We start from the raw sequence: 21,219 nt of genomic DNA, 5'->3' as shown, positions 1-21,219 counted from the left end.
AGTCGGGGTGAGTACGGCTTTGAGTTGATCTCGCTGACCCCCACATATGGATTATTAAGCGAAAGTCCGGCTCGAGTTGATCTCGCTGGCAGGCCTTGGATTTAGAGAGCTAGATAGGGAGATCAACTCCCCATATATGTATGTATGAGTATGGATTTAACCCGGGTACCTGAATATTCCAGATTATCTTTGATGTGACTTAATATGATATTTGTGGCTTGTATGATAATGATGCACTTCATTTCCAATGATGTATTAGAATTAGATAGTTATAGAAGTTATATGTAAAATAAATATTTACTCTCTGAGTCGAACGCTCACTCTTGTTCACCATTTTTCCAGGCTACAGGAGGAGTTCTTTTTCAGAGTAACCTGCTTTCTTCTTTGCAAGTTTAACATCAGTTATTTATTTGTTTTATTATTTTCAAAATTTGAAATTTAGAACTCCGCATGTGTTAGCAAATTATGGATCTTGTTAGAGACAGAGTCAAATTGAGTTATTGATTTTTACTTAACGAAAATTTTTATGATATATAAATAATTTGTAAATGGTAGTAATAGGGTTGAGCTGGGCTTCCTTTGCTTTAGTAGCTGATATTTATTGGGTTGGGTTGATCCGAATTAAAATGATATATTTTATTTTTATTTTATTTACATGTTGGGCCTCAGTTTTTGGGCATTGGTTATGGATTTGGGAACAGTAAAACTTATTACGAGCCTCGGGGGCTTTATATCTGCCCATATCTTAGTGCAGGTCCGGCCCATGGGATCGGGTCATGACATATTAACTTTTATAGGATATTGATCGAAGGTTCTATTCCTCCATCACGATAAGCTCTACCTATTCATAATCCACAATCACTTAACCTTTCTACGATATTGACCAAGGGTCCTGCTCCTCCATCTGAACAAGTTCTGCCTATTCATAATCCATCATCACTTAGCGTTTTTGGAATATTGATCAAGGGTCTTGTTCCTCCATCTGGATAAGCTTCGCCTTCCTCCATCTCGATAAGCTCCACTTATTCATAATCCACTATCACTTAGCCTTTCTGGGATCTTGATCGAGGATCTTGTTTCTCCATTTGGAGAAGTTATGCTTATTCATAATCCACCATCACTTAGCCTTTTTGAGATGTTGATCAAGGGCATGGTTCATCCATTTGGACAAGCTCCTCCTATTCATAATCCACCACAAAGCTCCATGTAACACCATACCTTATCGTTCCTTTTCTTCCCAAGACCGTGGAGTCTAACCAATGAGAGCTTTAAAACCATCAATTGATATCAATAATCACCTTATATAATCTACAAAATTGGTGAGTTAGGTGGGGTGAATACAAACTCAGTGAGTGGATAAATAAATAACAAAGGGAAATATATAATTATTCAGTACTTAAGTGTATCGATCTGCTATACGAGAATAAATATCATTTTTTTTCCAAATCACATAACTATGGTAAAATAAAATTTATGCTGTGAAAATATTACAAAAATAAATATACTGAAATATCATAATATCTGTAATATCCTCATACACTCGCAATACACTTCTTGTAGATAGTGCTGACATTTCAAGCACATAAAATAAACTCTAGCATCCTGAGAGTGATGCTAGTAACTTAGACTCTAAAATGACACAAATAACACAAGAGCAATAAAAATACTCGTTATACAAATGTGCAGAGCTATCTCTAAAGGGCGATCACAACTAAGATTTACACAAAGGGTAGCGCGCGACAGACACACCCACACACACATATATATATATAAAATCATAAACAATGACAAAAATCTACGACTTACATGGATGATGAGGATCTACTTTGAGACTTAATAAAGCAGAATCCTTGATATCTACTGCTGAGGAGTGTTTCTCAGGCTCAGCTGGTGGTGGTGCAACTTCTGTGGTAGTAGTAATAGTAGTGGTGGTGGTATTGGGTTTGAGAAGAAAGCCTCCAAGGCCAATTTCATTGCAGGATACTTGCAGGTTGTTTGCATTATAAATGAGAAGATCATCCTCTTCATTTTCAGACAAGATGGAAGGATCATTCTTCAAAATATTGCAAAGCTCCCTTTGAAGTCTTTCAATGGGTGTAAGACAGCGTTGAACATTTACAGATCTCTTTCTTGAAGGTATACCAGACTTCCACAAGCTTCCCTGGATTATTCCACCTGCAAACCATAACCATATGCTTAAATTTGCCTACCTGCCTTGTTCTGTCCAGAGTTTAACAGGTCTAAGTGCGGGGTAAGAATCAAAGGGTTTGATTCGGTTCAGTTTTAAAAACAATAAAAAAACCTGAACAAAATCAAAATTTTTGGCAAATTAGAAAGAAAATTAAATCGAATCAAATTAAAAAATTGAATAATTTTCTGTAAATTAAATAAAACTGAACTGAACTGGTTCGATTCAGTTTGATTTAAACTCTATCTTAATTTTTTTCTTTTTTACTTATTTTGAACTCATTTCTGACTCAATTTCGGCTATGTTTCTTATTTTAATTCTAATTTAAAGCCTTATAATAACTAATTAAAAAAATTATTCAGTTCAATTTAACTTATTTTCTGTCTCAAAAAATAAAACTGAACTAAATAAATAAAATTTCTTAAATAAGAAAAACCAAATTACTACAAAAAATTAAACTGAGTTTCCCAATTAAATAGATTCGATAAAATTTTTAAATTTGAATAGAATTCTGCTCACCCCTAGAACATAAGACCTTTGGAAGTTGAACATCACAATTATGTGAATGAAGATACAGCGCGCTAGGAGTATTTTGGACAGCAAAATCTCAATTTTTCAATGGTGTTATAGAATGTAGACTGCAAACTTACCTGGAATTTCACCTCCATTCTCTTCTTCTTTTACATTGTAGCAGCTCTGGGAACATGATATTGCAGATTCTGAGCTAGATTTATTGGTTGTAAAATCATCAGAAGCAGGAGAATGGCAAACGTCAATGGAGAAGTTTTCTTCAGTACTTATCAATTTGCATTTCTTTGGAGCCGACTTGGATTTAATTCTTACCCTTTTAGCAGTTGGTTGTCCTTGGGCATGCTTAGGTGTATAGTTTGCAAGACTTCCTCTAATCCTGTACCTTGATCCACAGGCATTGCATAACACTGGCTTCTCAGGTGGCCCATTTCTCCATAGTGGAGTGCCTGTTCCAAAGATAGAGAAAAGAGAAATTAAATAAAGTTAATAGAAAGGAAAATTTGTCTAGATTGAGTCCATATATTCAATATATAAATACATGAGATTTATATATTTAATAAGTAAATCCCATTTTAGATTTTATATTTTAGATTCATGATAAATCGAATTTAAATAAAAAAAATCTTTAAAAAAATATAATAGAATGATTTCCTCTTAAACGGATCTTCAAAAATTATATTTATTGACTATTAGTATCTATATTTTTATAATTCATTTGATTTTGATTAAAATTTAAATTTCAAAATTTATGATTTTAGAAATGATTTTAACGTTGTTAAATTAAAATTTATTAATTAAATATATAATTTAATAATTTAATATTATATGATAAGCTATTTACTTAAATTCATTATCATAACTTGAAAGTTGAAGGTGTATGATATTAGAAGCACATTCATATAGTGAGAAGTTATCTTTTCTTGAAACAAATTAAAAGAGAAGTGAAGAAGGCTTACTATTAGTGCCACAATGATAACAAGGCCCTTGTTTTCCCATATTGACACAATGCTCATAAAATTAATCCAACTTCAAATTTGCTCCAAGATCTCAACCCAATGAAACAATAGACAAATCCAAATGAATCTACAAGAAAAACAAAAATTAAGTCAGACAACTTACATAAATTTACATAAAAAATAAAATTTTAATATAAGTGGTGGGGAGAGAACAACAATTAGAAACGACTATTAATAGGTTGATAGAAACAAAAAGAAGAATCTGCTTGAGAAGGGATTCACGTCTGATTATCTAGTTAGTGAAGCAATAACTTACCAAGGCGATGATTAGTAATTGGCCTGATGTTAGGTGATTAGGGTTAATGGGGGAATTGATGGGAATTTTACTATGCAATATTAGATGATATATAGTGGAAAACACTTGCTCAATGACAATTGTAGGATTCATTTCATTAATTTGACAATGGTGAGTCTAATAAGGAGATAACAACCATGCTTCCATGAATGTGTTGGAGAAAGAAAAAAATAGTGAAATGTAATTAAAGTTTTATATCTAATAATGGAAATTCCTACAATTCTTGTCTTTTTTTTAACCCATTTCTTTCTTTGGATATTCTTTACAAATTTATTTTGAGAATATTTGGATTCTCTACAAATGGCTTTCTTTTAAATTGGCAATTATAGTGCTCAGAATTCAGACATTTGTATGTATGTGTGAAATTGCTTTGTCAAAATCTAATAGAGTTTTTTTTTTTTTTTTTTTTTTTTTTTTTTTATAAATATCTAATAGGGTCAGTTGATTTAATAAGAATGAGAGTCTTTATTCTTAATTAATCAGGGTTTGATTTTATCATACATCACTTAAAATTTTTTTATTCTAAGTGTATAAAATTAATATGAAAGAGTGCATTATTAAAATCACTTGAATAGATAATTTAATCATGATATGTAAAAACTATCATGAGAATTAGGGTATACATTATTCAGTTTTAACCGAATCAAATTGATGAATTTCGGTTATTTCGGTAAGAATAAGTTCGGTTCAGTTTAATTTTCAATTAATAATAATAATAATTTTTAATTTTCGATTTTCAATGTAGTTACTTTTGATTTAGCAATCAAAATAACTGGATTTTTATTAATTAATATATTAATTATAAATTATTAATAATATATTATTTATAATTATTATTTTTATATTTTATAATAACATTTAACTTATAATTATTCTCTTATTAATATTAAATCATATTTATTATGTTTTATATATAAAAAAATTATAAATATATTTTTATTAATATTTAATTAATTAATTAATAATATAAAATATATTTTTTAGTTTTTTGTTTCTCTAGTTATAACTAACAACTGATTGAATATTTTATATTTTCGTTAATTTCAATTTTCTCTCAATTTTAGTTGAATTTAATTAATAATTTTAAAGTCATTTAATAATATAATTAGTTGACAATTCGATTCGATTCGATTCAACTAACCGAATGTACTCCCCTAATGGGAATATCTCTAACAATAAATATATAAAAGCTTTGTCACATAATCTAATTTAAAAAATTGTTCTATGATTATATAATGTTTCATTTTGTTTATATAGAAGCTTGATGTGAATATATTATACAACTATAACTAAGTTTTAATCGAAACTATAATTGAGGTCGATTATATAAATTATTTTTTGCCATTCAACTCTGTTAAACATTAGATTCACTTCAATATCCAAAACTGTAAATTCTGTGATACTACTTCCCTAATTTTATTTATTATTGTGTTATTAAACATTCATCTTAATCTCTACATTTTTGTTCCACTCATCTTGTAAATATATTGTACCTTAAATGGCTAACATTTATTGTAATTTCATCAATGAAAATATAAAATTTTAAGGGATTAAAATATTTTTTAATATGAGAAGACAAACAAATAGTAGCTAAATTTAAAATTTTCAAGACTAAAGTGTGATTTAAATTACAATATAATTAAATAAAAATAAATAAATAAATAAAATTTATAGATTTTTAAGCTTTTTAACCTTTATGGAAATCAACAAGGAAATGGTGCCTTAAATGGAAAGGAAAATAGAAAATCTGGGTTGATTTCTTTCCTAATTATGTGATATCTAACATTGAAGGAACAAATAAATTTGCATTGAAATTCAATTAATCAATGGTAGAGTGTAATGAAAATCATTTCTTTCTCAGAGGGTAGTCTACTAGTCTATTCATATTTAAAGGGGTTATGAAACACGTTTTGAAGCACTACGCACTAGAGACTAAGAAACCAGTGAAAGAATGGCAGAAGCTAGAAGAAATCCATTGTGGGTATTCTCTGTGCTTCTGTTGTTACTTGTTTTTGCTTTCTGTTTTCTTGATGCCAAGTTGGATACCAAGGGTCATTCCTCTGGTTTGGATGTGGACAATGAAAGGCTGAAATGGGCTTCTTCCACATACAAACTTGTGAATTCTGCTATTCCACCCAAAGACATTCCCATTTCTCAACCCACTAAATCCATTCATAACCTACCACCATTACATTTTGTGATGCTACCTAAAGGTTCTGCTCCTCCATCTGGGAGTAAGCCACCAATCCATAATCCACCAGAAATTAAGAATTTGAATTTTGGGATGCTGCCTAAGGGTCCTGTTCCCCCATCTGGTCCAAGTCCACCCAGTCCCATTCATAACCCACCACAATTTAAGCATTGGAAATTTTAAGATGATGCCTTAAGATTTTGTTCCTCCATCTGAAAAGGCTTGAAATTTTGGAATGTTCCTAAGGCATTCTTGTTTGCCTATGTAGTAGATCTCCATCAATAAACCAAAATCTATAATATTCTCACAGTTTGATGCTTGCATTCTATTCAAAGTGCATAGTATGTTGACTAATTTGAAAATTAAGAAAATAAAAGGAAAAAGGACACAAGGAAGGAAAATATAATTAATGTGGACCCATAAATAATTTTCTCTTCAATTTAAAAAGAAAATAAATAAAAAATTTAAATAAAATTATATTTTAATCTAGAATTATTTATTTTAATGGTAAATAAAAAAATAAAAAATATATTTCACTATTCAAAAAAGCTATCTAAATAAGGAGAGAAAATTATTTTTTTTCTTTATTTTTTTTTCCCTTTATGCTTCTCTATATCTTTTGATAAATGAGAAGCAAGATGACTCAATTCTGTTGACTGGCGCATTGCCTGGCCAGCTCCCTGAAGAGTCACAACAGCATTGCAACAGCTACTTACTGCCTCAGGTCCTGCAGGCTGTTACCCGTAATTGGTGAAATTACAGGGGATTTTGAGGTTAAGGGGGATTAGGATTTGGGCTTGCAAAGGGGCATGGGTTTGATCAATTGAGATGGCAGGGGAGAGTGGGGCTTCGGCCTCCTAGGGTTGCCTTGGCTAGTTGATTTGAGTTTTTACATTCTTGTCTAATTTGGCTTTTGGCTTCATTTGGATTGGAGGAAGTTAACTATGGAAAAGCACCTTACTCTTAAATTGCAAGTGAATAGTAAGCTTTCTGTAGAAACAATGGCGCATTCATGGGAAATAAGGGAAGGGGGAGTGGTAGGTCAAGGGGAAGAAGGGGTATTTTCGGAATTTAAAACTATTCTCTCTCTCTTGTGACCGAGGCAACTTATCTTTGATCAACAAAATCTGTAATTGAAGGACTAAATAGTTCCATTTTGAATAAGCAAGAGACATATTTATTGAGTGGACCAACTAATAAATTTTGATTGAACTCATGAACAATAGTAATTTACTCATATTTTTATTTATTACATATGTGAGGGTGTCAAACTTTGGACTTATATATTTGTTTATATTTATTTTTGTCATTTATTTAATTTTGATAAAAAAATTTAAATATGGGTCACTTCACAATTTTATGAAAGATTTCAATATCATTAAATTTATAAAATTTATTAATATTTGTTATTTAATAATTTTAATTGGATTAAAATATAATCCATTTGCAAATTTTTTTTAATTAAAGAGTTTATTAATGTAAATAAAATTCAAATAATTTTATGAAATTAATTTCTAAAATTCCATATAATATTTCAAGTTAATTAACTTATTCGTAGGAATTTAATTAATCTCATTCATCATTGTCAAACGCTCTTCAACTGCTTTAAGTAATTTGTATTTTTTTTTTATAGATAGAGAAATACGTATGTGTTACAAGTAATACATGAATTCAAACACAACATAAAAAAGATTTAAATAATTTTTAGGGTAAATTTTTTAAAAAGAGAAATATATATATATATGTACCTATTATTTTCTAATTCAACCACAACAGTGAATTGAAAAAAAAAAATCATGTGTTTCCTAACTTAGCGATGTTTATATTAATGTGGAATGAAGCATAAATTGGTAATGAAAACTAATACATTAAGAATATATATTGGATATATTAATAATAAGAATATATAAGTTAATTCAGAAGCAATTGATAGGTACCTGATATAAGAACGGCCATTTCGGGCGGCCACAATGCCTTCGCTGCCACCGGAAAGAAGGTAAGTTAGGTATATATATATATATATATATATATATATATATATATATATATATATATATATATATATATATATATATATATATATTATTTGTATCATGTTTTAAAACAAATTTATTTGAAAAATGAAAAATAAGAAATGGTTATAATTCTACATAATCTCTTTGTAATTCCATAATAATCGCTAAGACATAAGCAATTGTAACAAAGTCTATAAAACAATTATGACATTACAATAATTTTTGATTGATAATCAGAATTTAATTATTTAGGTGTATGATGATTTTTTTTTTTTTACTAACAAGATTCTTTTCTTTTATATAAAACTTTTAATTAAGTAGATATTAAATTTTTGTTAATAGAAGTTTAAAATTTTAATTATTAAATTTCCCTTTGAAATGGATGCTTTATTTTATCGAGTTATAAGAGGTGGAGTGATTAGTGAACAAAAGATTATTCTTTACATTCTAGTTTTTAAATAATTCTCATCATCAATTTTCTTTAAACAATGAAAATGATAACACATCCTTTGTATAATGAAAATGACAATTTAAAATTACATGATTTTTTAACACATCCAATGCTCATGTGCTACTTATGCTGCTGCTGCTGCCAAGACAAGAACATGTTAACCAGAAATAAGGGTTGGCATCTACCTTGTTGAGCCTGGACTTTAGATGACACTTTCAACAAGAGAGTCCACAAGTGCAAGTGCAAGACTTGTTGAAGAGTCCTCAAAATGAGAATTGCATTGCCACTTTCACTAATGGATTGGAAACAAGAAAGATGAGATGAAGGTGGCGGAGTGTTATCATAAGTTCATGCCTAATTGGCTTGTTGTTCATTAGCAAATTGCTTGCCTCAAAGATAAGATGGATTGGAAACAAAAGATGAGATTAAGGGAGTGGCGCATTTTCATAAGCTCATGCCTAGAGGGCTAGTAGCTTAATCGGAAAAATGCCAACCTGAGAGATAAGAATACATATAGTATAAACAAGAAAAATCATATATATCCAGATGCAAACATATTATTACATCCAGCAACTTCTACTCCCACCGCAGAAGTCAGACGCCCAAGAAAGGCAGCAAAAACTCAAATATTGAACTGCCTGCCAGTAGCCGACAACTCGGGAACTCACTGTGTAAGATCACCAATTGTGTATAATGAAGATTAGAGTATTAAGAATAAAAGAAAAAGAGACCTTGATACCATGTTTGCAGTACCACTTGAAAGTAGCATTTGTACTTGTCCACAGTTCACAAAGTATCTAAACTAATCCTACCTTGGATATGCTGGATGACAGAATGAACTTTGACTAGGTGGCAGGTGCCCGCCTTGGCTTATACTCAATATCTGTTAGGCTTCTTAGTATTGATGTTGCATACATTAATTAAAGGCAACTTGCACCTTTAGTTGCATCTCTCAACTAGGGCCAAGACACAAGTTTGAGTCCCGCATTTCCCTTTTCTAACCAAAAGACAGAGAGAGAGAGAGAGAGAGAGAATTTAACTTGTTCCGGTTACAAGAACTCCTAAGCAACTAGGTTTCTCTGTAAAAGCATTGCAAAAACACCTGAAAAGGTACTTTCTTGGACAAATTTTCAACCTCAGTGCTAAATATACACTCAAAACTTTTTAATATTCAGAGGCATGAGCATAAAAAATCACTTTGAGCAAGATAAGAGTCCATCAAGATATCTAAAATGCGAAGAGAACTACATAACAAAAACAGAAAAAAAAAAATCATAGTGAACACTAAAAGAAATATAAGAAACTCTGACCTGATCCACTCAATCTCAATATGCATTGTAGAATCAAATCAATTTCTACTTCAACCCGAAAATGGTATAAAATAAACCCTTCGAATGGATATGGGTTAACATAGACAGTGTTGATAATCAATTCACTAAAATATAGAAGAACACAAACTTCTTGTAAATCAAAGTCAAGTAAATTGCAGATACACGAAATTCTCAAGAAGCAACAGAGGAATTAGACAGCCTAAGGCACTCATTTTGGCACCTCCTTAAACAGACATCATTCCAATTGGGTACTTGATGTTGATTAACACAAACAGTTCTTGCACAAGCATCAGCACAAGCATCAAGTTCAGAAACACCACAAACAGTGACACAAGAATCAACAGTTGGGTCGTTAGAAAAAGTACCAACCTTTTTTAACATCCTTTTCGAAGTGCATACCCTTTCACAAACAAAAATTTCATCAGAGCTTTTTTCACGTCCTCTAGCACTCTTTAACCTTTGCTCTTCAACACTCTTCTTCTTCATTCTGAAAGCTTGACCTGCAATTATGGCTGGTATGGCCGCACCTAACAGAGCCCACCATGGATCCACCATTGCTGCTACAAAAACAAAGCAATCGATCAACAATTAACCATTCAAAAAGAAATCCCTTCAGAGAAGTGGGTTCTAGCAGTAAATGTTCATGGCTTCTCAATTTCGATAACAGACAGCAGCAAACGAGGAACACCGAATAAGAAAACCTACCAAAGCAGTAGCGGCGGCAGAGGTGGCGGTGGGGGGCGATGTAAGCGGGAAGTTGCGCTTGCGGCGGTGGGATTAAAAGGCAATGGAGAGAAGCATAAACTCATCAGTCTATATCGTTCCAATTTTATGGGACATAAGAGTCATTTTGGTTTTATTTTTATTTTTATTAAAATAAATTATATTTTAATCCACAAAATTTAATAAAATTTATAATTTAACCTTTATATTTTTTAAAATTAAATAATTTAATCCTAAAATTTAATAATAATTCATATCTTTAAAATTTTATTAACTTATCATTAATTTTAATAAAAATAATTAAACTGTCTTATCTTTATTTTTAATATAAAAATAATTTAGTCACAAATTTTTTAATAATTTAATTTTTAAAATTTTATTTTATTGATAATTTATCATTATTTTGTATTAAAATTATTTTTATTAACTCTTATTAAAAGTGATAATGGAAATGTGCTATGACTAGTTAATATAAAATATACAAATATTTTTTTAAAAAAATCATAAATTCTACTAAAAAATTTGTATTTATGCCAATTGAATAGAATGGGTAATTATAAAATTAATATTAATTATATAATCTACTTAATGAAAAAAATAATAATATAATTAATCTTATTATTTATCAGTCAAATTTAGTTTCACTGCAAACTGTTAAAAATAAATACATCAAATTAATGCAAAGAAGTACATTTTTAAGATTTCAATGGATGGCAAAAATGAAAAAATAAAAATGTGACTACAGTTTTTTAATATGGTTTCACCTGCCGTTGCCCAGTTGCCCTTGAAGCTAGCCATCTGCAACTGGTTCAATTTTCTTGAAACCCACCCCTGCATTGATACAAGGCAAAATTTGAGTTGTAACACATATATATATAAAATCATAAACAATAATAAAAATCTACTACTTACATGGATGATGAGGATCTATTTGAGACTCAATTAAAGCAGAATCCTTGATATCTACTGCTGAGGAGTGTTTCTCAGGCTCAGCTGGTGGTGGTGCAACTTCTGTGGTAGTAGTAATAGTAGTGGTGGTGGTATTGGGTTTGAGAAGAAAGCCTCCAAGGCCAATTTCATTGCAGGATACTTGCAGTTTGTTTGCATTATAAATGAGAAGATCATCCTCTTCATTTTCAGACAAGATGGAAGGATCATTCTTCAAAATATTGCAAAGCTCCCTTTGAAGTCTTTCAATGGGTGTAAGACAGCGTTGAACATTTACAGACCTCTTTCTTGAAGGTATACCAGACTTCCACAAGCTTCCCTGGATTAATCCACCTGCAAACCATAACCATATGCTTAAATTTGCCTACCTGTCTTGTTCTGTCCAGAGTTTTAACAGGTCTAAGTGCGGGGTAAGAATCAAAGGGTTTGATTCGGTTCAATTTTAAAAACAATAAAAAATCTGAACAAAATCAAAATTTTTGGCAAATTAGAAAGAAAATTAAATCGAATCAAATTAAAAAATTAAATAATTTTTTGCAAATTAAATAAAACTGAACTGAACTGATTCGATTCAGTTTAATTTAAACTTCATCTTAATTTTTTTTTTTTTTACTTATTTTGAACTCATTTCTGACTCAATTTCAGCTATGTTTCTTATTTTAATTCTAATTTAAAGCCTTATAATAACTAATTAAAAAAATTATTCAGTTCAATTTAACTTATTTTTCTGTCTCAAAAAATAAAACTGAACTAAATAAATAAAATTTCTTAAATAAGAAAAACCAAATTACTACAAAAAATTAAACTGAGTTTCCCAATTAAATCGATTCGATAAAATTTTTCAATTTGAATAGAATTCTGCTCACCCCTAGAATATAAGACCTTTGGAAGTTGAACATCACAATTATGTGAATGAAGATACAGCGCACTAGGAGTATTTTGGACAGCAAAATCTCAATTTTTCAATGGTGTTATACAATGTAGACTGCAAACTTACCTGGACTTTCACCTCCATTCTCTTCTTCTTTTACATTGTAGCAGCTCTGGGAACATGATGTTGCAGATTCTGAGCTAGATTTATTGGTTGTAAAATCATCAGAAGCAGGAGAATGGCAAACGTCAATGGAGAAGTTTTCTTCAGTGCTTATCAATTTGCATTTCTTTGGAGCCGACTTGGATTTAATTCTTACCCTTTTAGCAGTTGGTTGTCCTTGGGCATGCTTAGGTGTATAGTTTGCAAGACTTCCTCTAATCCTGTACCTTGATCCACAGGCATTGCATAACACTGGCTTCTCAGGTGGCCCATTTCTCCATAGTGGAGTGCCTGTTCCAAAGATAGAGAAAAGAGAAATTAAATAAAGTTAATAGAAAGGACAATTTGTCTAGATTCAGTCCATATATTCAATACATAAACACATAAGATTTATATATTTAATAAGTGAATCCCATTTTATATTTTATATTTTAGATTCATGATAAATCGAATTTAAATAAGAAAAATCTTTAAAAAAATATAATAGAATGATTTTCTCTTAAACGGATCTTTAAAAATTACATTTATTGAGGATTAGTATCTGTATTTTTATATAATTCATTTGATTTTGATTAAAATTTAAATTTCAAAATTTATGATTTTAGAAATGATTTTAACGTCATTAAATTAAAATTTATTAATTAAATATATAATTTAATAATTTAATATTATATGATAAGCTATTTACTTAAATTCATTAGCATAACTTAAAAGTTGAAGGTGTGTGATATTAGAAGCACATTCATATAGTGAGAAGTTATCTTTTCTTGAAGCAAATTAAAAGAGGAGAAGTGAAGAAGGCTTACTATTAGTGCCACAATGATAACAAGGCCCTTGTTTTCCCATATTGACACAATGCTCATAAAATTAATCCAACTTCAAATTTGCTCCAAGATCTCAACCCAATGAAACAATAGACAAATCCAAATGAATCTACAAGAAAAACAAAAATTAAGTCAGACAACTTACATAAAAAATAAAATTTTAATATAAGCGGTGGGGAGAGAACAATAATTAGAAACGACTATTAATAGGTTGATAGGAACAAAAGGAAGAATCTGCTGGAGAAGGGACTCGCGCCTGATTATCTAGTTGGTGAAGCAATAACTTACCAAGGCGATGATTAGTAATTTGCCTGATTTTTGGTGATTAGGGTTAATGGGGGAATTGATGGGAATTTTACTATGCAATATTAGATGATATATAGTGGAAAACACTTGCTCAATGACAATTGTAGGATTCATTTCATTAATTTGACAATGGTGAGTCTAATAAGGAGATAACAACCATGATTCCATGAATGTGTTGGAGAAGGAAAAAGATAGGGAAATGTAATTAAAGTTTTATATCTAATAATGGAAATTCCTACAATTCTTGTCTTTTTTTTAACCCATTTCTTTCTTTGGATATTCTTTACAAATTTATTTTGAGAATATTTGAATTCTCTACAAATTGCTTTCTTTTAAATTGGCAATTATAGTGCTCAGAATTCAGACATTTGTATGTATGTGTGAAATTGCTTTGTCAAAATCTAGTAGTTTTTTTTTTTTTTTTTTTTTTTTATAAATATCTAATAGGGTCAGTTGATTTAATAAGAATGAGAGTCTTTATTCTTAATTAATCAGGGTTTGATTTTGTTATACATCAATTAAAATTTATTTATTCTAAGTGTATAAAATTAATATGAAAGAGTGCATTATTAAAATCACTTGAATAGATAATTTAATCATGATATGTAAAAACTATCATGAGAATTAGGATATACATTATTCAATTTTAACCGAATCAAATTGATGAATTTCTATTATTTCGGTAAGAATAAATTCGGTTCAGTTTAATTTTCAATTAATAATAATAATAATAATTTTTAATTTTTGATTTTCAGTGTATTTACTTTTGATTTAGCAATCAAAATAACTGAATTTTTATTAATTAATATATTAATTATAATTTTATTAATAATATATTATTTATAATTATTATTTTTATATTTTATAATAACATTTAACTTATAATTATTCTCTTATTAATATTAAATAATATTTACAATGTTTTATACATAAAAAATTATAAATATATTTTTATTAATATTTAATTAATTAATTAATAATATAAAATATATTTTTTTAGTTTTTTTGTTACTCTAGTTATAATTAATAACCGATTGAATATTTTATATTTTCGTTAATTTCAATTTTCTCTCAATTTTAGTTGAATTTAATTAATAATTTTAAAGTCATTTAATAATATATTTAGTTAAAAATTCGATTCGATTTGATTCAACTAACCGAATGTTCTCCCCTAATGGGAATATCTCTAACAATAAATACATAAAAGCTTTGTCACATAATCTAATTTAAAAAATTGTTCTATGATTATATAATGTTTCATTTTGTTTATATAGAAGCTTGATGTGAATATATTATACAACTACAACTAAGTTTTAATCGAAACTATAATTGAGTTCGGTTATATAAATTATTTTTTGCCATTCAACTCTGTTAAACATTAGATTCACTTCAATATCCAAAACTGTAAATCCTGTGATACTACTTCCCTAATTTTATTTATTATTGTGTTATTAAACATTCATCTTAATCTCTACATTTTTGTTCCACTCATCTTGTAAATATATTGTACCTTAAATGGCCAACATTTATCGTAATTTCAACTGTGAAAATATAAAATTTTAAGGGATTAAAATATTTTTTAATATGAGAAGTAAGACAAACAAATAGTAGCTAAATTTAAAATTTTCAAGACTAAAGTGTGATTTAAATTACAATATCATTAAATAAAAATGAATAAATAAATAAAATTTATAGATTTTTAAGCTTTTTTACCTTTATGGAAATCAACAAGGAAATGGTGCCTTAAATGGAAAGGAAAATAGAAAATCTGGGTTGATTTCTTTCCTAATTATGTGATATCTAACATTGAAGGAACAAATAAATTTGCACTGAAATTCAATTAATCAATGGTAGAGTGTAATGAAAATCATTTCTTTCTCAAAGGGTAGTCTACTAGTCTATTCATATTTAAAGGGGTTATGAAACATGTTTTGAAGCACTAGGCACTAGAGACTAAGAAACTAGTGAAAGAATGGCAGAAGCTAGAAGAAATCCATTGTGGGTATTCTCTGTGCTTCTGTTGTTACTTGTTTTCGCTTTCTGTTTTCTTGATGCCAAGTTGGATACCAAGGCTCATTCCTCTGGTTTGGATGTGGACAATGAAAGGTTGAAATGGGCTTCTTCCGCATACAAACTTGAGAATTCTGCTATTCCACCCAAAGACATTCCCATTTCTCAACCCACTAAATCCATTCATAACCTACCACCATTACATTTTGTGATGCTACCTAAAGGTTCTGTTCCTCCATCTGGGGGTGAGCCACCAATCCATAATCCACCAGAAATTAAGAATTTGAATTTTGGGATGCTGCCTAAGGGTCCTGTTCCCCCATCTGGTCCAAGTCCACCCAGTCCCATTCATAACCCAGCACAATTTAAGCATTGGAATTTTAAGATGATGCCTTAAGATTTTGTTCCTTCATCTGAAAAGGCTTGAAATTTTGGAATGTTCCTAAGGCATTCTTGTTTGCCTATGTAATAGATCTCCATCAATAAACCATAATCTATAACATTCTCACAGTTTGATGCTTGCATTCTATTCAACAGTGCATAGTATGTCTCTTCATATATATGATATAATTAGCTTTGATTGGGATTCAAAGTTGAGATCCCATAATTTTGAAGACAACATTAATATTACTGAATTAAAGCCCATCGTTATTTTTGTTGTTCATATAATTTTGACTAATTTGAAAATTAAGAAAATAAAAGGAAAAAGGACACAAGGAAGGAAAATATAATTAATGTGGACCCATAAATAATTTTCTCTTCAATTTAAAAAGAAAATAAATAAAAAATTTAAATAAAATTATATTTTAATCTAAAATTATTTATTTTAATGGTAAATAAAAAAATAAAATATATATTTCACTATTCAAAAAGCTATCTAAATAAGGAGAGAAAATTATTTTTTTCTCTATTTTTTTTCCCTTTATGCTTCTCTATATCTTTTGATAAATGAGAAGCAAGATGACTCAATTCTTTTGACTGGCGCATTGCCTGGCCAGCTCCCTGAAGAGTCACAACAGCATTGCAACAGCTACTTACTGCCTCAGGCCCTGCAGGCTGTTACCCGTAATTGGTGAAATTACAGGGGATTTTGAGGTTAAGGGGGATTAGGATTTGGGCTTGCAAAGGGGCATGGGTTTGATCAATTGAGATGGCAGGGGAGAGTGGGGCTTCGGCCTCCTAGGCTTGCCTTGGCTAGTTGATTGGAGTTTTTACATTCATGTCTAATTTGGCTTTTGGCTTCATTTGGATTGGAGAATGTTAACTATGGAAAAGCACCTTACTCTTAAATTGCAAGTGAATAGTAAGCTTTCTGTAGAAAGAATGGCGCATTCATGGGAAATAAGGGAAGGTGGAGTGGTAGGTCAAGGGGAAGAAGGGGTATTTTCGGAATTTAAAACTATTCTCTCTCTCTTGTGACCGAGGCAACTTATCTTTGATCAACAAAATCTGTAATTGAAGGACTAAATAGTTCCATTTTGAATAAGAAAGAGACATATTTATTGAGTGGACCAACTAATAAATTTTGATTGAACTCATGAACAATAGTAATTTACTCATATTTTTATTTATTACATATGTGAGGGTGTCAAACTTTGGACTTATATATTTGTTTATATTTATTTTTGTCATTTATTTAATTTTGATAAAAAAATTTAAATATGGGTCACTTCACAATTTTATGAAAGATTTCAATATCATTAAATTTATAAAATTTATTAATATTCGTTATTTAATAATTTTAATTGGATTAAAATATAATCCATTTGCAAATTTTTTTTAATTAAAGTGTTTATTAATGTAAATAAAATTCAAATAATTTTATGAAATTAATTTCTAAAATTCCATATAATATTTCAAGTTAATTAACTTATTCGTAGGAATTTAATTAATCTCATTCATCATTGTCAAACGCTCTTCAACTGCTTTAAGTAATTTGTATTTTTTTTTATAGATAGAGAAATACGTATGTGTTACAAGTAATACATGAATTCAAACACAACATAAAAAAGATTTAAATAATTTTTAGGGTAAATTTTTTAAAAAGAGAAATAAATAAATATATATATATATATATGTACCTATTATTTTGTAATTCAACCACAACAGTGAATTGAAAAAAAAAATCATGTGTTTCCTAACTTAGCGATGTTTATATTAATGTGGAATGAAGCATAAATTGGTAATGAAAACTAATACATTAAGAATATATATTGGAAATAATAATAATAAGAATATATAAGTTAATTCAGAAGCAATTGATAGGTACCTGATATAAGAACGGCCATTTCAGGCGGCCACAATGCCTTCGCTGCCACCGGAAAAAAGGTAAGTTAGGTATATATATATATATCATTTGTATCATGTTTTAAAACAAATTTATTTGAAAAATGAAAAATAAGAAATGGTTATAATTCTACATAATCTCTTTGTAATTCCATAATAATCGCTAAGACATAAGCAATTGTAACAAAGTCTATAAAACAATTATGACATTTCAATAATTTACGATTGATAATCAGAATTTAATTATTTAGGTGTATGATGATTTTTTTTTTTTTTACTAACAAGATTCTTTTCTTTTATATAAAACTTTTAATTAAGTAGATATTAAATTTTTTTTAATAGAAGTTTAAAATTTTAATTATTAAATTTCCCTTTGAAATGGATGCTTTATTTTATCGAGTTATATGAGGTGGAGTGATTAGTGAACAAAAGATTATTCTTTACATTCTAGTTTTTAAATAATTCTCATCATCAATTTTCTTTAAACAATGAAAATGATAACACATCCTTTGTATAATGAAAATGACAATTTAAAATTACATGATTTTTTAACACATCCAATGCTCATGTGCTACTTATGCTGCTGCTGCTGCCAAGACAAGAACATGTTAACCAGAAATAAGGGTTGGCATCTACCTTGTTGAGCCTGGACTTTAGATGACACTTTCAACAAGAGAGTCCACAAGTGCAAGTGCAAGACTTGTTGAAGAGTCCTCAAAATGAGAATTGCATTGCCACTTTCACTAATGGATTGGAAACAAGAAAGATGAGATGAAGGTGGCGGAGTGTTATCATAAGTTCATGCCTAATTGGCTTGTTGTTCATTAGCAAATTGCTTGCCTCAAAGATAAGATGGATTGGAAACAAAAGATGAGATTAAGGGAGTGGCGCATTTTCATAAGCTCATGCCTAAAGGGCTAGTAGCTTAATCGGAAAAATGCTAACCTGAGAGATAAGAGTACATATAGTATAAACAAGAAAAATCATATATATCCAGATGCAAACATGTTATTACATCCAGCAACTTCTACTCCCACCGCAGAAGTCAGACGCCCAAGAAAGGCAGCAAAAACTCAAATATTGAACTGCCTGCCAGTAGCTGACAACTCGGGAACTAACTGTGTAAGATCAACAATTGTGTATAATGAAGATTAGAGCATTAAGAATAAAAGAAAAAGAGACCTTGATAGCATGTTTGCAGTACCACTTGAAAGTAGCACTTGTACTTGTCCACAGTTCACAAAGTATCTAAACTAATCCTACCTTGGATATGCTGGATGACAGAATGAACTTTGACTAGGTGGCAGGTGCCCGCCTTGGCTTATACTCGATATCTGTTAGGCTTCTTAGTATTGATGTTGCATACATTAATTAAAGGCAACTTGCACCTTTAGTTGCATCTCTCAACTAGGGCCAAGACACAAGTTTGAGTCCCGCATTTCCCTTTTCTAACCAAAAGACAGAGAGAGAGAGAGAGAGAGAGAGAGAGAGAGAATTTAACTTGTTCTGGTTACAAGAACTCCTAAGCAACTAGGTTTCTCTGTAAAAGCATTGCAAAAACACCTGAAAAGGTACTTTCTTGGACAAATTTTCAACCTCAGTGCTAAATATACACTCAAAACTTTTTAATATTCAGAGGCATGAGCATAAAAAATCACTTTGAGCAAGATAAGAGTCCACCAAGATATCTAAAATGCAAAGAGAACTACATAACAAAAAAAGAAAAAAAAAATCATAGTGAACACAAAAAGAAATATAAGAAACTCTGACCTGATCCACTCAATCTCAATATGCATTTTAGAATCAAATCAATTTCTACTTCAACCCGAAAATGGTATAAAATAAACACTTCGAATGGATATGGGTTAACATAGACAGTGTTGATAATCAATTCACTAAAATATAGAAGAACACAAACTTCTTGCAAATCAAAGTCAAGTAAATTGCAGATACACGAAATTCTCAAGAAGCAACAGAGGAATTAGACAGCCTAAGGCACTCATTTTGGCACCTCTTTAAACAGACATCATTCCAATTGGGTACTTGATGTTGATTAACACAAAAAGTTCTTGCACAAGCATCAGCACAAGCATCAAGTTCAGAAACACCACAAACAGTGACACAAGAATCAACAGTTGGGTCTTTAGAAAAAGCACCAACCTTTTTTAACATCCTTTTCGAAGTGCATACCCTTTCACAAACAAAAATTTCATCAGAGCTTTTTTCACGTCCTCTAGCACTCTTTAACCTTTGCTCTTCAACACTCTTCTTCTTCATTCTGAAAGCTTGACCTGCAATTATGGCTGGTATGGCCGCACCTAACAGAGTCCACCATGGATCCACCATTGCTGCTACAAAAACAAAGCAATCGATCAACAATTAACCATTCAAAAAGAAATCCCTTCAGAGAAGTGGGTTCTAGCAGTAAATGTTCATGGCTTCTCAATTTCGATAACAGACAGCAGCAAACGAGGAACACTAAATAAGAAAACCTACCAAAGCAGTAGTGGCGGCAGCGGTGGCGCTGGGGGGCGCTGTAAGCGGGAAGTTGCGCTTGCGGCGGTGGGATTAAAAGGCAATGGAGAGAAGCGTAAACTCGTCAGTCTAAATCGTTCCAATTTTATGGGACATAAGAGTCATTTTGGTTTTATTTTTATTTTTATTTTTATTTTTATTAAAATAAATTATATTTTAATCCACAAAATTTAATAAAATTTATAATTTAATCTTTATATTTTTTAAAATTAAATAATTTAATCCTAAAATTTAATAATAATTCATACCGTTAAAATTTTTTTAACTTATCATTAATTTTAATACAAATGATTAAACTGTCTTATCTTTATTTTTAATATAAAAATAATTTAGTCACAAATTTTTTAATAATTTAATTTTTAAAATTTTATTTTATTGATAATTTATCATTATTTTGTATTAAAAATTATTTTTATTAACTCTTATTAAAAGTGATATTAGAAATGTGCTATGACTAATTAATATTAAAATATACAAATATTTTTATAAAAAAATCATAAATTCTATTAAAAATTTGTATTTATGCCAATTGAATA

At 29.7% G+C, this 21,219-nt stretch overlaps 4 protein-coding genes across 33 annotated transcripts; all 4 read right to left on the bottom strand.

Moving 5' to 3' along the window:
• Positions 1–598: 598 nt before the first annotated feature.
• On the bottom strand, positions 599–10,537 carry LOC110653239 (GATA transcription factor 26-like). Of its 16 annotated transcripts, none has more exons than XM_058134046.1 (8): positions 10,388–10,530; positions 8,777–9,684; positions 8,159–8,200; positions 3,676–3,802; positions 3,032–3,165; positions 2,839–2,912; positions 1,807–2,175; positions 662–1,308 (listed from the first exon to the last, which is right to left on the bottom strand). In XM_058134046.1, the coding sequence occupies exons 4-8, from the start codon at positions 3,730–3,732 to the stop codon at positions 1,295–1,297; spliced, it is 648 nt and encodes a 215-aa protein (XP_057990029.1). In that variant the 5' UTR covers positions 3,733–3,802; positions 8,159–8,200; positions 8,777–9,684; positions 10,388–10,530; the 3' UTR covers positions 662–1,294. The 16 variants fall into 16 exon arrangements, with proteins under 16 accessions (XP_057990017.1, XP_057990029.1, XP_057990028.1 ...); XM_058134045.1 differs by having other exon boundaries at positions 8,873–9,684; XM_058134047.1 differs by having other exon boundaries at positions 8,159–8,195; positions 8,873–9,684.
• LOC131172646 (uncharacterized protein At5g64816-like) lies at positions 10,040–20,758 on the bottom strand. 3 transcript variants are annotated; one of them, XM_058134052.1, is made up of 2 exons: positions 20,645–20,758; positions 10,040–10,575 (listed from the first exon to the last, which is right to left on the bottom strand). In XM_058134052.1, exon 2 carries the CDS (start codon positions 10,571–10,573, stop codon positions 10,190–10,192), a length of 384 nt encoding a protein of 127 aa, XP_057990035.1. In that variant the 5' UTR covers positions 10,574–10,575; positions 20,645–20,758; the 3' UTR covers positions 10,040–10,189. The 3 variants fall into 3 exon arrangements, with proteins under 3 accessions (XP_057990035.1, XP_057990034.1, XP_057990033.1); XM_058134051.1 differs by lacking the exon at positions 20,645–20,758 and adding an exon at positions 10,724–10,865 and having other exon boundaries at positions 10,040–10,578; XM_058134050.1 differs by lacking the exon at positions 20,645–20,758 and adding an exon at positions 10,724–10,865.
• Positions 11,258–20,458, bottom strand: LOC131172645 (GATA transcription factor 26-like). 10 transcript variants are annotated; one of them, XR_009143214.1, is made up of 8 exons: positions 20,309–20,451; positions 18,785–19,596; positions 18,132–18,173; positions 13,529–13,655; positions 12,687–13,013; positions 11,654–12,022; positions 11,423–11,572; positions 11,258–11,318 (listed from the first exon to the last, which is right to left on the bottom strand). XR_009143214.1 is itself a non-coding variant. In XM_058134030.1 (8 exons), exons 4-8 carry the CDS (start codon positions 13,583–13,585, stop codon positions 11,532–11,534), a joined length of 675 nt encoding a protein of 224 aa, XP_057990013.1. In that variant the 5' UTR covers positions 13,586–13,655; positions 18,132–18,173; positions 18,785–19,596; positions 20,309–20,451; the 3' UTR covers positions 11,327–11,531. The 10 variants fall into 10 exon arrangements, 9 of the variants coding, with proteins under 9 accessions (XP_057990013.1, XP_057990014.1, XP_057990015.1 ...); XM_058134030.1 differs by lacking the exon at positions 11,258–11,318 and having other exon boundaries at positions 11,327–11,572; positions 12,687–12,760; positions 12,880–13,013; XM_058134031.1 differs by lacking the exon at positions 11,258–11,318 and having other exon boundaries at positions 11,327–11,572; positions 12,687–12,760; positions 12,880–13,013; positions 18,132–18,168.
• LOC131172647 (uncharacterized protein At5g64816-like) lies at positions 19,961–20,784 on the bottom strand. Of its 4 annotated transcripts, none has more exons than XM_058134054.1 (2): positions 20,645–20,784; positions 19,961–20,499 (listed from the first exon to the last, which is right to left on the bottom strand). In XM_058134054.1, exon 2 carries the CDS (start codon positions 20,492–20,494, stop codon positions 20,111–20,113), a length of 384 nt encoding a protein of 127 aa, XP_057990037.1. In that variant the 5' UTR covers positions 20,495–20,499; positions 20,645–20,784; the 3' UTR covers positions 19,961–20,110. The 4 variants fall into 4 exon arrangements, with proteins under 4 accessions (XP_057990037.1, XP_057990036.1, XP_057990038.1 ...); XM_058134053.1 differs by having other exon boundaries at positions 19,961–20,496; XM_058134055.1 differs by having other exon boundaries at positions 19,961–20,496; positions 20,641–20,763.
• Positions 20,785–21,219: the final 435 nt, after the last annotated feature.

Source organism: Hevea brasiliensis, chromosome 14 (genome assembly GCF_030052815.1).
Source record: "Hevea brasiliensis isolate MT/VB/25A 57/8 chromosome 14, ASM3005281v1, whole genome shotgun sequence".
Taxonomy (NCBI): domain Eukaryota; kingdom Viridiplantae; phylum Streptophyta; class Magnoliopsida; order Malpighiales; family Euphorbiaceae; genus Hevea; species Hevea brasiliensis.
Note: the sequence above shows the minus strand (reverse complement) of the source record. Positions and strands in the feature narration are given on the sequence as shown.

What these genes read in the sequence shown, in the direction of transcription:
- LOC131172647 (XM_058134054.1), bottom strand. Translation starts at nt 20,494, where the DNA reads ATGGTGGATCCATGGTGGACTCTGTTAGGTGCGGCCATACCAGCCATA.
- LOC131172645 (XM_058134028.1), bottom strand. Translation starts at nt 13,568, where the DNA reads ATGGGAAAACAAGGGCCTTGTTATCATTGTGGCACTAATA. An exon ending in TTATCATTGTGGCACTAATA is followed by an intron (nt 13,014 to 13,528) that starts GTAAGCCTTCTT and finishes TCTTTGGAACAG; the next exon opens with GCACTCCACTATGGAGAAAT. An exon ending in AATAGATCCTCATCATCCAT is followed by an intron (nt 11,573 to 11,653) that starts GTAAGTAGTAGA and finishes GTATCAATGCAG; the next exon opens with GGGTGGGTTTCAAGAAAATT.
- LOC110653239 (XM_058134040.1), bottom strand. Translation starts at nt 3,715, where the DNA reads ATGGGAAAACAAGGGCCTTGTTATCATTGTGGCACTAATA. An exon ending in TTATCATTGTGGCACTAATA is followed by an intron (nt 3,166 to 3,675) that starts GTAAGCCTTCTT and finishes TCTTTGGAACAG; the next exon opens with GCACTCCACTATGGAGAAAT. An exon ending in GAATGGAGGTGAAATTCCAG is followed by an intron (nt 2,176 to 2,838) that starts GTAAGTTTGCAG and finishes TATGGTTTGCAG; the next exon opens with GTGGAATAATCCAGGGAAGC.
- LOC131172646 (XM_058134052.1), bottom strand. Translation starts at nt 10,573, where the DNA reads ATGGTGGATCCATGGTGGGCTCTGTTAGGTGCGGCCATACCAGCCATA.